The sequence below is a fragment of the Carlito syrichta genome, unplaced genomic scaffold (assembly GCF_000164805.1).
Source record: "Carlito syrichta isolate Samal-C Ts95f unplaced genomic scaffold, Tarsius_syrichta-2.0.1 Scaffold308051, whole genome shotgun sequence".
Lineage (NCBI taxonomy): Eukaryota > Metazoa > Chordata > Mammalia > Primates > Tarsiidae > Carlito > Carlito syrichta.
The window spans coordinates 41,679-53,965 of NW_007252147.1; the positions used below are offsets into that span (position 1 = coordinate 41,679).

The window sequence follows — 12,287 nt, forward strand, 5'->3', positions numbered from 1 at the left end:
TCAGTTTGAATTTTTTCTGGCTTCATTTGGTAGGGTGAATGCCAAAATAAAAGACCGTGGGCGTTTTCAGGAGATCTGGTCATCTATTTTGCATCCTCTCTGAAATATGTTACTTCCTGCATAATGAAGTGAAGGGATTTGCTGCTGGGCAGTGCTTTCCTTATTCCCACAAAGAAATTACTTAAAAGCCAGCCCTGGGAACTTTGTCTACAAATCTCTCAGGAAAAAAAAAAGAGTAGCCCAGGACTGCAGCTTCTGCACGTACACTGGTTATAGCTGATAAGCACTGGGTTCTCTCTCGCTTATTTTTCCCACAGAGGAGAAAAAGAAATAGTTTGAACCATGACATTCTTGCTCAAAACAACAGCAAAGACATATCATACAGCAACAATGAAGGGAAGAGAGAAATTAAGAGGCTATTGAGAGGCTTGTTTTTCTCGGTACAAGGCAGGTGCAGGGAGAATTCTGCAGGTTTTGGACTCGTCATTCATTCACTTTCATTAATTGTGCTGGAGGTAGTTAGCAAAAGTGAACAGGCACACTGTAGCTTTAAAAAGTCAGCCATGAACCAGAAGGCAGTTGGTGCAGCTTGTGTGTGATTCCTAACGTCATGTTGGCTGAGAGCCAGCCTGGTTTTATTTCACTGTGTCAAATTGTACCTCCTTATTGAATTCCTTTGCCAGCCTACTTTGTGAAAGAAAACATTGGGGTTTCTTTGGCTGTTCTTGATAAGCCTATAAAAATGATATGTTTTAGTTGCTTCTAGGTAGGTTTTCTTTTTACTCTTGCACCAAAAAAAGAGAGAAAATAATAGTAATAATAATAGGACAATGTAGTGTGACGTTGTAAGAGTATCATTGTGAGTGTTTTGTTTTGTTTTGTTTTCTGAGATGCTTAGAAAATGGTGAATGTGTAACAGTTTCCAACTGAGTGAAATCATTCTTTGAGCTTGGAGCTGCAGCACTGTGTCCTGTCTACTCAACGGTGTGTGAATGGATGCTGATGTCTCGATGTATATTAAATGTTGGGTTTCTCTATCAATGATCTAAGTGCTTTAGCAAGTGGAAGTTTGTGTGTGTGTGTGTGTGTGTTTTTCAGGAGTGAAGATTATCCCACACTTACAGGGTTATTTGTTAATCATCTACTTCTCTAACAGTGATAAAAAAATCTTGTGAATATACTAAATGATGCACTTGCCATGTCAAGAGTAATCCCTGGAGAAGGAGTGCCGAAGTAGAAAGTGATTTGAGAGGAAATGTATTTAATGTATGGCTGCAGCTGAATGAGAGCAAACACGTTTCGGGACTGTTTTTTTGTTTTGTTTTGTTTTGTTTCTTAAAGCAGTTTTGTTCATAGCTTTTTCATTTTGCTAATGGCATATTAATTGTGGAGTTTTTATTTTTTCACAGTCCTCATCCTATTAAACAAAAAGAGTGATGGATGCTACCCTATCTCCTTAAGTGTTTTGATGATTTTTCATAAATTTAATGAGCTGTCTACTCTTTCTTACACATATACACAATGTGCGCGCGTACACACACACGCACACACATACACACACACACACACACACACACACACACACATACACACACTAGCACCACCTTTCTGTGCTTAGGGCTATCTGGCATTTTTGTGAGCTTCCTGCTTTACCCCAGCATGGCCATCTCACAGACCGGTTTTTGAGGCTTTCGTTGAGAATATGAGAGGTAGGGGAATACTTGGTGACAAAAGCTTTAAGTGCCCTTCTGCATAGCAATGAAAAAAATCTAGGAGCAGGGGGAGAAGACCAAAAAAAAAACCCCCCCAAATATAATAAGAAAATAAAGAAAATCACAGCCCATAGCGGGAGGGGGCAGGAAGAGGGGGGGGATTGTTTTTCTCTACTTTGACTCATTTGTGAGTTGCAGTGTCTTAAGTGAGAGCAAGGTACCCAGAGAAGGCTGTGCCAGTTCACACAGCACTTGTTTTGAACAAGGATTCAATTTCATTTGCAAATGCTTATTGTCAAGGCAGGGAGTGCCAGTACAGATGAAAGCACCCCAATCCGTCTCCTCCAGTTCTTGAGGTTTAATCACATCTCTCCAATCGCCGAGGGAACTGGAGGTTTAAACAAACATACGTGAACTGGTGTGAAGCTGTTAAAAGGGACCATTATGTTTCCGATTCAGAATATATATTCTTCTCTCACTTTCTAAGAATTAAACCCAAGCTTTTCTCCCTTATTGATTAGTTGCTGAAGTAAAGGAACCCTGCAGCCTTCCCATGCTATCTGTTGAGATGGAAAACAAGGAAAATGGCTCTGTCGGTGTAAAAAAGTAAGTGAAGCTGGCTTCTGAGTTCTGCTTCTGCAAACAACAGAGGGACTTGGTTTCTATTTTGATACTTCTTGCTTATCTCCTACAAATACACAGTTTGGGGGTTGCCTTGGTTTGTCTCCACTGGCCACCAGCCTCCCTCCTACCCCCAGCCCCACTTACCTTTTTCTGTGTTCCATTTCTAAGACAGAAATGACTCAGACATCAAAATGTGCATGAAAGGTTTGTGTATCAGGCTTTGGAACAAGGATGGTGGAGGATTTCAACCCTGCATTCTGTCTATTGAAACAAAAACTTCAAGCAGAGACTCTGCCTTCCAAGTTCATGGGCAAAAGGAAGGGGGCAGAAAATAGAGTTGGAGGCTTTTTTTTTTTTTTTTAAACAATCACTTGAGCTCAAAACTGAGAGCTGTAGTGCAGGAAAGGGAAAAGCTTCCAGCAGAATACTAAGTTTAACAACTTCTCCGTCCTAATTTTATAAACTGTTCATTGAATGTGAAACATTTCAGTGTATACCATGATGTTCTATTTTAATGTCTGTTCTCACATTTGAAACTTCTGATTGTATGTGTTATGTAAGAGTTATACGCTTGATTCTTCTAAATAGGAAAATTTAGTTACATTATGTAGCAAACATTCTGAAACAAAACAAAAAGATATCCATGAGTATTTTTTAATGTATATTCTCATTTAGGAGTTGTATTGAAGCAATAACTTCTTTGATTACAAGGACAGAGGAAATTCCAAGAGGATGTTATCTTTTGTTTCTTCCTTGTCATTTAGTTCAAAATTGCCATCAGCTTGAGCTTTGGCAGAAACTAATTAAATGTAATCCATAGAAGCTGTGATATCTAAATGAGGAAACGTTTGTGCTATATGTGGATGGATATAAGGTATCACAGCCAAGTAGCATTAAAATTAACTTAATAAAAATCTATATTTTACAAAAGTAGTGGGTAATTTACGTATCAGTGTCATACTGACATGTTTGTTACCATTCTTAAAGTTTGGGGTAGGTAGATGAAGGAGAAATGAAAGAAACAGATGCTGTTTTATGTCTGATTAGATTCGTGGTGTCCAACAGTACTTTCATCAGTGATGGAAAATATTCTGTATTTGCGCTGTCTAAAATGATAGCCACATGTGGCTGTTAAGAACTTGAAATGTGACTAGTGTAACAGACAGTTGAACTTTTAATTTTACTTAATTGTAATTTATTTGAAAATCAACAGCTTTATTCAAATATATGACATAATAAATTGCGTGTGTTTAAAATACAAAATTTGGTCAGTTTTGGCATTCGTATATACCCGTGAAACCACTGCCACAATTAAGATAGTGAACCTATCCATCACTTTCAAAGTATCACCACAACTTCTTATAATCTCCCCCTCCTGTCCTTTCCTGCCCGCATATGCTCACAACCACTGATATGCTCTCTGTCACTGTAAATTAGTTTGCTTTCTCTAAGATGTTTTATAAATGGATATATATGTGTATCTATCTATACATGTCTGGTTTCTTTCATTCGATATAATTAACGTGAGATTTATCCGTGTTATTGTGTGTGTCAATAACTTACTGCTTTTTATTACTGAGTAATATTTTATTCTGTGGGCACGTTAACAGCTTGTTTACGACCATCCACATGATGACAGACATTTGGGTTGTTTTCGTTTCTTAGGAATAACAATAAAACCTCCTTGATCATTTGTGTACAGCTCTCTGTGTGGACAAATGCTTTCATTTCTCTTTCATAAATGCTTAGGAATGGAATTGGCTGAACTATGTGGTAGGTGTCTTTTTCACTTTAAAAAAAAACAACAAAATCGCCTGTTTTCCAAACTGGTTGTCCCATGTACATTCCTAACAACAGTGTGTGAGCGTTCCAGTTGCTCACATTCTTGTTAACTTGGCATGATCAGGCTTTTTCATATTAGACACTGTATCATGTGTGGTTGTAATTTTCATTCCCCTAATGACTAATAAAGTTGAGCATCTTGTCTTGTGATGATCTGCCATTTATGTATCCTCTTAGGTCACATATTACTCCCATCTTTTGCCCATATTTTTATTGGGTATGGTTTTTCGTATGTATTGTATAGAATTTTTATTTTATGATTATAAGTCCTTTCTCATACATATGATTTGAAAATATTTTCTTCCAGTGTGTGGTTTGTCATTTCATTCTCTCGATGGTGTCTTTCAAAGTGCAGAAATCTTATAATTTTTACAAAGTCCCAGTTATTATTATTTTTAATTTTATGGATAGTGATTTTGGTGTCATATTTAAGAAATTTTCTTCTAGCACAAGGTCACAATTATTTTTTTTAATGTTTTCTTCTAGAAGTTCTGTAGCTTTAGGTTTCAGTACTTAGCACTATGATTTTTTGAGTTAATTTTTATTTGTGGTATGAGATAAGGGTTGAAATGTTGAAGTGTTTTGTTGGTGGTAGTGATAGTGGTTTTTTGCTTATGGATATCCAATTTTTCCAGTATTGTTGTTCAAATGCTTCTGCAACTTTGTTGAAAAATAATAGAGCATATAAATGTAGGTCTATTTCTGGACTCTATTTCATTGATCTTTTGCACATAGTTATGCTAGCATAATACTGCTTTGATAACTATAACTTGAAACCAGGTAGTGTTAGCCATCCAACTTTGATCTTCTTTTGCAAAGTTATTTTAGCTCTTTACATTTTGATATGAATTTTAGAATCAGCTTGTGAATTTCCACCAGAAAAAAAAAACCTGCTTGCATTTTAATTGACATTGCATTGAATTATCAATCAATTTGGAGAGAGTTAACGTTTTAACAATTTATGTCTTCCAACAAAGGAACACAGCATTTTTCTCCATTTGCTTATGTTGTCTTTCATTTTTTTCAGCAATATTGTATAGTTCTCAGTGTGTGTGCAGTTCTTGCATATTTTTGTTAGATGCATCCTAATATTTCATGGTTTTAATTATATATGTATATATATATTTTAGAGACAGGATCTAACTGGGACTGCAGGCACATTCCTCAACATCTGACTAATTTTTTAATTTTTTTGTAGAGATGAGGTCTCTCGCTAAGTTTCCCTGTCTGGTCTCAAACTCCTGGGTTCAAGCTGTCCTCCTGCCTTGGCCTCCTGAAGTGCTGGGATTAGAGGCGTGAGCCATCATGCTTGGCTATTATTGCTTTGCATTCAAGTTCACTAATCTCCGAAAATGTCGAGTCTTTTGTTAGTCCCACCCAGTGCATTTTTTGTTTCAGACAATGTAGTTTTCCCCTCTAGAAGTTCATCTTTTTTTTTAACTATCTTCCAAGTCTCTACTTGCCATATTCGGTCTTTTCTCTAGCTTCTTGAACATATAAAATGTGGCCATAATAATTGTCTTAATATCCTTGTTTACTAATTATTTCCCCGTCAGTTTGAATTGACTAAGTTTTCTTCTTATTATGAGTCATATTTTTCTGCTTTTTTGCATACCTGGTAATTTATGATTGAATGCTAGACATTGTGAATTTTACCTTTCTGAGGGCTGAATATTTTTGGAATTGTATACACATGCTTGATCTTTGTCCTAGAATGCTGTTAAGTTACTTGGAAACAGTTTGATACTTTTAAGTCTTGCTTTTTTAAGTTTTGTTAGGCGGGGCCACAGCTGCATTTAGTCTAAGGGTATTTTTTCCCCTTTTACTGAAGTAAGACCCTTCTTTGTACTCTAACCAATGCTTCTGAATTACAAGATTTCCTTTCTGGCAGGTGGGAAAAGGTACCACTTATATCCGCATGTGATCTCCAAGGGTTGTTGCTAAGCCTCCAAGGTGTGTTTTCCTACTTCACGTGGTTTTCTCACATGCAGGTACTGATCAGGAACTCGAGGGGAACCCTCTGCAGACCTCTCGGGTTCTCTGTCTTCTTCAAGGCTGCCCTATGCACAGTCTAAAAACTTCCTTCAGACAGTAAGTGGAAGGCCTTACCTTGCTTGTTTCCCACCACTCAGGGACCACTGTCCACTACCAATAACCAATTTCTTGTGTGCCTTTGTTTCTCCTATTTTGTCTGTTTTTCATTGTTTTAGTCAGCAGGGTATATATGGTCCCCGTTACTCTGTCTTGACTGGAAGTAGAAGTTCCAACTAATTTATATAGCCACAAGTGGCTAGTGGCTAACGTATTGGACAGGACAGAGTTAAATTATAATGCAGAATCCCTAAAGGCATAAAACATGGGGATGGGGTCTCAAAGCTGTACTGTGGAGTAGCTGGCCTGTACATTTAGGATGTTTAGCAATATACCTAGCCTGTACCAACTGGATGCCGGTGGTAACCCTCTTCGGTCTTGACAATCAAAAATGACTCCAGACATTGCTAACTTTTCCCTGAGGGGAAAACTCATACCCAGTTGAGGATTGTTGCTCTAGGGTAACCTCCCCACAAGGAGTGTGTGGCATGGTGGCTTTTAGATATCAGAAACTAGCTTACATATTTGTACTGGTCATTTCTGCTTAAAACCCTAAACAGAACAGGAATTTTTAAATATTACCATCTTGGGCTTCCTCTGCTTTCCTTCTTTGTCTCTTGCTTTATGTATCATACAAGAGAGGAGAGGAGGAGAGAGCAAGAAAAAAAAGCACATGTGGTAAAATATTAACATTTGGAGGAATCTTGGCAAAGGGCATATGGGACTTTTGTTCTATTCTTGCAGCTTTTCTATAAGTCTGAAACTTTAAAAAAACAGACCAACTTTTTTAAAAAAACCAGTTTATTAACTGGCAACGAAAATGTTCTTTTAGGAAAGTAACAATACTCTAAGCCCAGATGTGAAGACCGGGAGAGAATTAACCATGTCATTAAAATGGAAAGAGGTTTCACCTTTGTGAAAGTCTTAGGTGCAGAAGACTTGGGTTTGATCTTTTGTTTCTCAACTAGCAGAAGAACATTTAATTTCCCTCTGTCTTGGTTCTCTTGAATGTAAAACTGAAATGAAGAGCTGTTGTGAGGATCAGAGACTAGCACTTACAAATTGTATAGTGACACCATGGTAGTTCTCATCCATGGAAAGCTCAGAGCTGGGAGCCATACGTTGTGCTCATTGTCTTAACACATGTTGTCTTGTTTAATCATGGCAACATTTGATATGGTAAATATATTGCAGCCTTATATTAAGTGAGTAAACTGGAGCTCAGAAAAGTGACTATTTAAAAATTACACGAGAAAGTGGTAATTCTGAGGTTTGAAACCAACTCTTCTGACTCCAAAATAACTCTCTTTTTTCTCCATACAACTTTTGTCCTACAACTGTTCTCACTCAATCCCATACACTGCAGTGGATTTAGTTTTAGGTAGTCTTGGGACAGGCTTATTCCAAGGCTGGATGCTTGTGTCATTGCTGCAAGAGGAGGAAAAGAATACTTGAAACTCATATTTCAGGCCTTCTGATTTTAAACTTATTGACCTAAATGACTGTGATGGAGTAAATCCTACCTGGACAATTTTTTTTTCTAATTTTATTTTATTTTTTTTGTATAGTTGGTATCTCACTATATTGCCCAAGCTGGTCTTGAACTGCTGGCCTCAAACATTTTTCCACCTCAGTCTCCCAAGGTGCTAGGACAACAGACTTGAGCCGCTGAGCCTGGGCATACCTTGACAATTTAAACAAACATTATACTGGACTTCCTTCCTCCCTTTTCCCTTCATTTATTTATTCCTGCTAAAGTCTCCCAGCTTTGATCCACAAAGCTCTTATATCTCTAATGCCACTCATTGTTCAGATCTCGGTTGTCCTGTACAATATGAGTCAATAGGATTTTTGGCATGACAAATACCAAGGAGTAGATTCTACTTGAACTCATTCCAAAAAGAGTACGTGAATTTTATATTTAATTTGGAGTTCAGGGTCTTCAAAAGTAATAACCAACAAGTCAATAAGAAAAGCACAAACCAAAAAATACGTTAGAAAAATGGCCAAAGCACAAACAATTATTGTACAGAAGAGGACATATACATAGTCAAACAACATGGGAAGAGTTGTTCAGTAACATCAGTGACCAAGAAAATGACATTAGTGGCATGCCCATTTACTTTGAAAAAAAATCTAAAAATAAAGGAATGCCAGTAATTAGGGAAGGTATAGATTTCTAGGATACAGTTCGGCATTGTTAAACAATCAAATATTTTTGTTATTGTTGGGGGGGATTAATTTTATGTGTGTATTCATTTATTTATTTTTGAGTTGGGCTCTCTGTTGCCCAGGCTGGAGTGCAGTGGCACAATCACGGCTCACTACAGTTTTGACCTTCTGGGTTCATAGTCCTCCCACCTCAGCCTCCCACGTAGCTGGGACTACAGACGCATGCAACCACAGCCAACTAATTTTAAAAATTGTTTTGTATTAACAAGTTCTTGTGGCCGGGCTTGGTGGCTCAGCCTGTAATCCCGCGCTTTGGGAGGCCGAGGTGAGTGAATTGCCTGAGCCTGCGGGTTCGAGACTCGCCTGGGAAATTGCCGAGACCTCATCTCTACAATAAATAAATTAAAAAAAAAAATTGGCCTGGCGAGGCAGCACACATCTGTAGTTCCAGCTACTGGAAGGCTGAGGCGGAAGGATCGCCGGAGCCCAGCAGGTTGAGGCTGCAATGGCCGGGAGTGGCCACTGCACTCCAGTCTGGGTGACTGAGTGAGACTCCAACTCAAAAAACAAACAAAAAACGTCTTGCTATGTTGCTTAGGCTGGTCTCAAACTCTTGGGCTCAAGGAATCCTCCTGCCTCTACCTCCCAAAGTGCTGGGATTATGGTGTGAGCTGCCACACTTAGTCCAATAAAATATTTTATAATTTAGTAGTTTCCATTTCTGGATAAATATGAGTGCTACTCAGTAGAATGAAAACCTGAGCTACCAATGTAACTTTAACTTTTCTAGTGGTCACATTTAAACAGGTGAAATACATTTTAATATATTTTATTTAACTCAATATCTCAAAAATGTTATCATGTAATGTAATCAACATAACATCATTAATCAAATATTCTACATTTTTTCTACTAAATTTTCTAAATCTGTTGTGTGTTTTACGCTTATAGTATATCTCAATTTGGACACAAAATTTTCATTGGACATACTTGATCTGCATTTAGATTTCATAAAATTTACAGCTAAAAAGAACAACCCAAATAATATATACCCAAATAATATGCCCAAATAATTTCAAACATACTTTAAAAATTTCAAATTACTGAATCATGCACCAAAAGATTACTTTTTGTAATATTTGCATCCATATCGACACAATTGGTTTGTTTTGATTTGACTTTGAAGCAAAAGCATATTAGTTTCAAAACTACATCTGTTCAAGTTAAATCAATTTACTAACACACACAGCAATTCAATATTATCAGCATTGGAGTCAAAGGTGTATTACATAAATTGATAAGCAACTATAAGTTTATTAATGACAAATGATTCTTTACATTTTATTGTGGTTTATTCATGTTAGAAAAATATGTAAAATTATTATTGTTGTATTGCACTGAAAAGTTGCAATTTCTTTTTTTTTTTTGAGTTGGAGTCTCACTCTGTCGCCCAGACTGGAGTGCAGCGGCCACTCCCGGCCACCGCAGCCTCACCTGCTGGGCTCCGGCGATCCTTCCGCCTCAGCTTTCCGAGTAGCCGGAATTACAGGCATGTGCTACCACGCTCGGCTGATTTTTTGATTTATTGTAGAGATGAGGTCTTGCTGCCCAGGCGGGTCTCGAACCCGCAGGCTCAGGCAATAAAACTGTGTGCCTGTTTACCTAGGTCACAAATAATGTTTTCCTTTCCTTTGAACTTCAAATTTAACTCATTCATATGCAGTTAATATCAATGAGAAAGCATAAATTGCTCTGTTACTTTCATCTTTAATTCTTGGATATCTGACAAGCATTCTTTTTGTTTCAATAAAATATTGAATTTGTTTTAACAGTACAGTAAATCGTTGTAAATCTCTTTCATGACTTAACCAACAAACATTGGCAAAGAACACAGATGATTAAATTCATTATCTTCTATTATTTTTAACAGTTCCATGAACTGGCATTGATTCACAGCATTTGCAGATACATACTGAACAATTTAATGAGGGTATCTATGACACTTTTCAAGAGTTTGCTCCAGAAAATTGAGCATAGATATACAGTGGAATGAAGTTTTGAAATTACAAAAAAAAAATTTCAGATTTTTAAAAAACTAACATTGCTGAAGCATTATCCATCTGGAAAGAATTTAATTTCTTTTTTATGTCTAGCTGAAATTCTTATTTGACAGAGATAAAAGATTTTAAAATATCTGCACCATGAGTTTAGTTTTTCAGGCTTTAAATTGACATTTCTAGCCGGGCTTGGTGGCTCAGCCTATAATCCCCCACTTTGGGAGACCGAGGTGAGTGAATTGCCTGAGCCCCCGCGGGTTCGAGACCCGCCTGGGCAATTTGGCGAGACCTCATCTCTACTGTAAATAAAAAAACTAGCCGGGCATGGTAGCACGCGCCTGTAGTTCCAGCTTCTTGGAAGGCTGAGGTGGAAGGATCACCAGAGCCCAGCAGGTCGAGGCTGCGGTGGCTGGGAGCGGCCACTGCACTCCAGTCTGGGTGACAGAGTGAGACTCCAACTCAAAAAATAAAAATAGAAAAAATAAAATAAAATAAATTGACTTTTCTTTATAAATTTGGAAGTCTTTTGAGATAAAACATACCTCAGGTATTAATTGGGCAGTGTCTTTTATATTGTACTTTTATCTAAGACTAAAGAAAAGTTCTTGTCATTCTTAAAATATAAATCAGTTGGTCTTAGGTTTTGCTAGAAAGACCTCGTATTTGTTAGGCAATTGGTGGCTTGATTGGAAAATCTTTTACTTTTTGTGACATATCTTTTTAGCTTTTTGGTCTTTTCTGATAATATTCTAAAAAAACTTCTGTAACTGAAATAACTATAGGTCCATTGAAAAACTTTTTTTGCAGGAATCCAAGCCATTTATAGCTGAACAAATTTATAAGCTCAGATTTTGTTTTAACTCATGTTATTTTTACCATTTTTGTCTTTTGTTCTAACAAATTGCCATTGCTATTCATCATGAAATACCCATACACCTTCTTTTAGTTCATTTGAAAATTTACTATCTTTTACTAGTTTTGACGTCTTGCAATTCAGTCTTCTTTTTAATTTTTAAAATTTGTCTATGCTTTTTAAACTAAGAAATAATGACAAAAATATCAATTTAATGACCAATTACAACATACAATGGGGTCCTCATAACCTGTACTGTCTACAAGTATTCAACAAATACATTACAGTGTTACCTGGGTAAACAGGAAAAGATAATCTGAACTGATTCAATCTATTGACATCAACGAAATGGGTGGTATAATACTAGAGAGGATACTTGCACTTGATTTGAGAACTTCAATTTAATAATAGTACCCTATGGGATTGGTACAGTTAAAGTGAAATGTAGACATAACAAAGCAATAGAGTTTGTGTTTATCAGAGAGATATTTTGTACCACTTTAATTTTTAAATTTAAAGTAAATTAAATTCTATTAAAAATTTAGTTCTTCAGTCAAATTTTAAATGCTTAGTAGCCACAGGCTACCATACTGAAAAAGCACCCAAGAGAAATTTTTGCACAAGTGCATCAGGAGAAAGGTTAAATGAACATAGGACTGAGGATGATTATGATCTTGGGAAGAACAGGAGTGAGGAAGTGAATCATATAGATAGGTGTCATTGTTGTCAAGATTCTAGCTTTGACTTTTCCTGGGGGTTCCTGAGTATTTATTATATTACCAAAAACTAAATAGCTAAGAGGGAGCTAATATATACTTTAGAATATTTCCTGTTAGACAGTTTTTATATGCATACTCTTTGTATGCATATATATGTCTCTCTTTTTTTTTTTTTTTTTGAGTTGGAGTCTCACTCGGTCGCCCAGACTGGAGTGCA

The 12,287-nt window shown here is 36.8% G+C and overlaps 1 protein-coding gene across 3 annotated transcripts in view; it reads left to right on the plus strand.

Annotated features, from left to right (window-relative positions):
- Nucleotides 1-571: 571 nt before the first annotated feature.
- Nucleotides 572-12,287, plus strand: part of SAMD13 (sterile alpha motif domain containing 13) — a 49,304-nt gene continuing 37,588 nt past the window's right edge. Inside the window, exons 1-2 of one of the 3 annotated variants that reach the window (XM_008064787.1) lie at nt 572-766; nt 2,234-2,318. In XM_008064787.1, coding sequence (XP_008062978.1) covers nt 2,266-2,318 — 53 coding nt within the window. In that variant the 5' untranslated portion in view covers nt 572-766; nt 2,234-2,265. Of the gene's footprint in view, nt 985-2,062; nt 2,131-2,233; nt 2,319-12,287 lie in introns of those variants that run through there. The other 2 variants (XM_021715921.1, XM_021715922.1) reach the window with 2 other exon arrangements.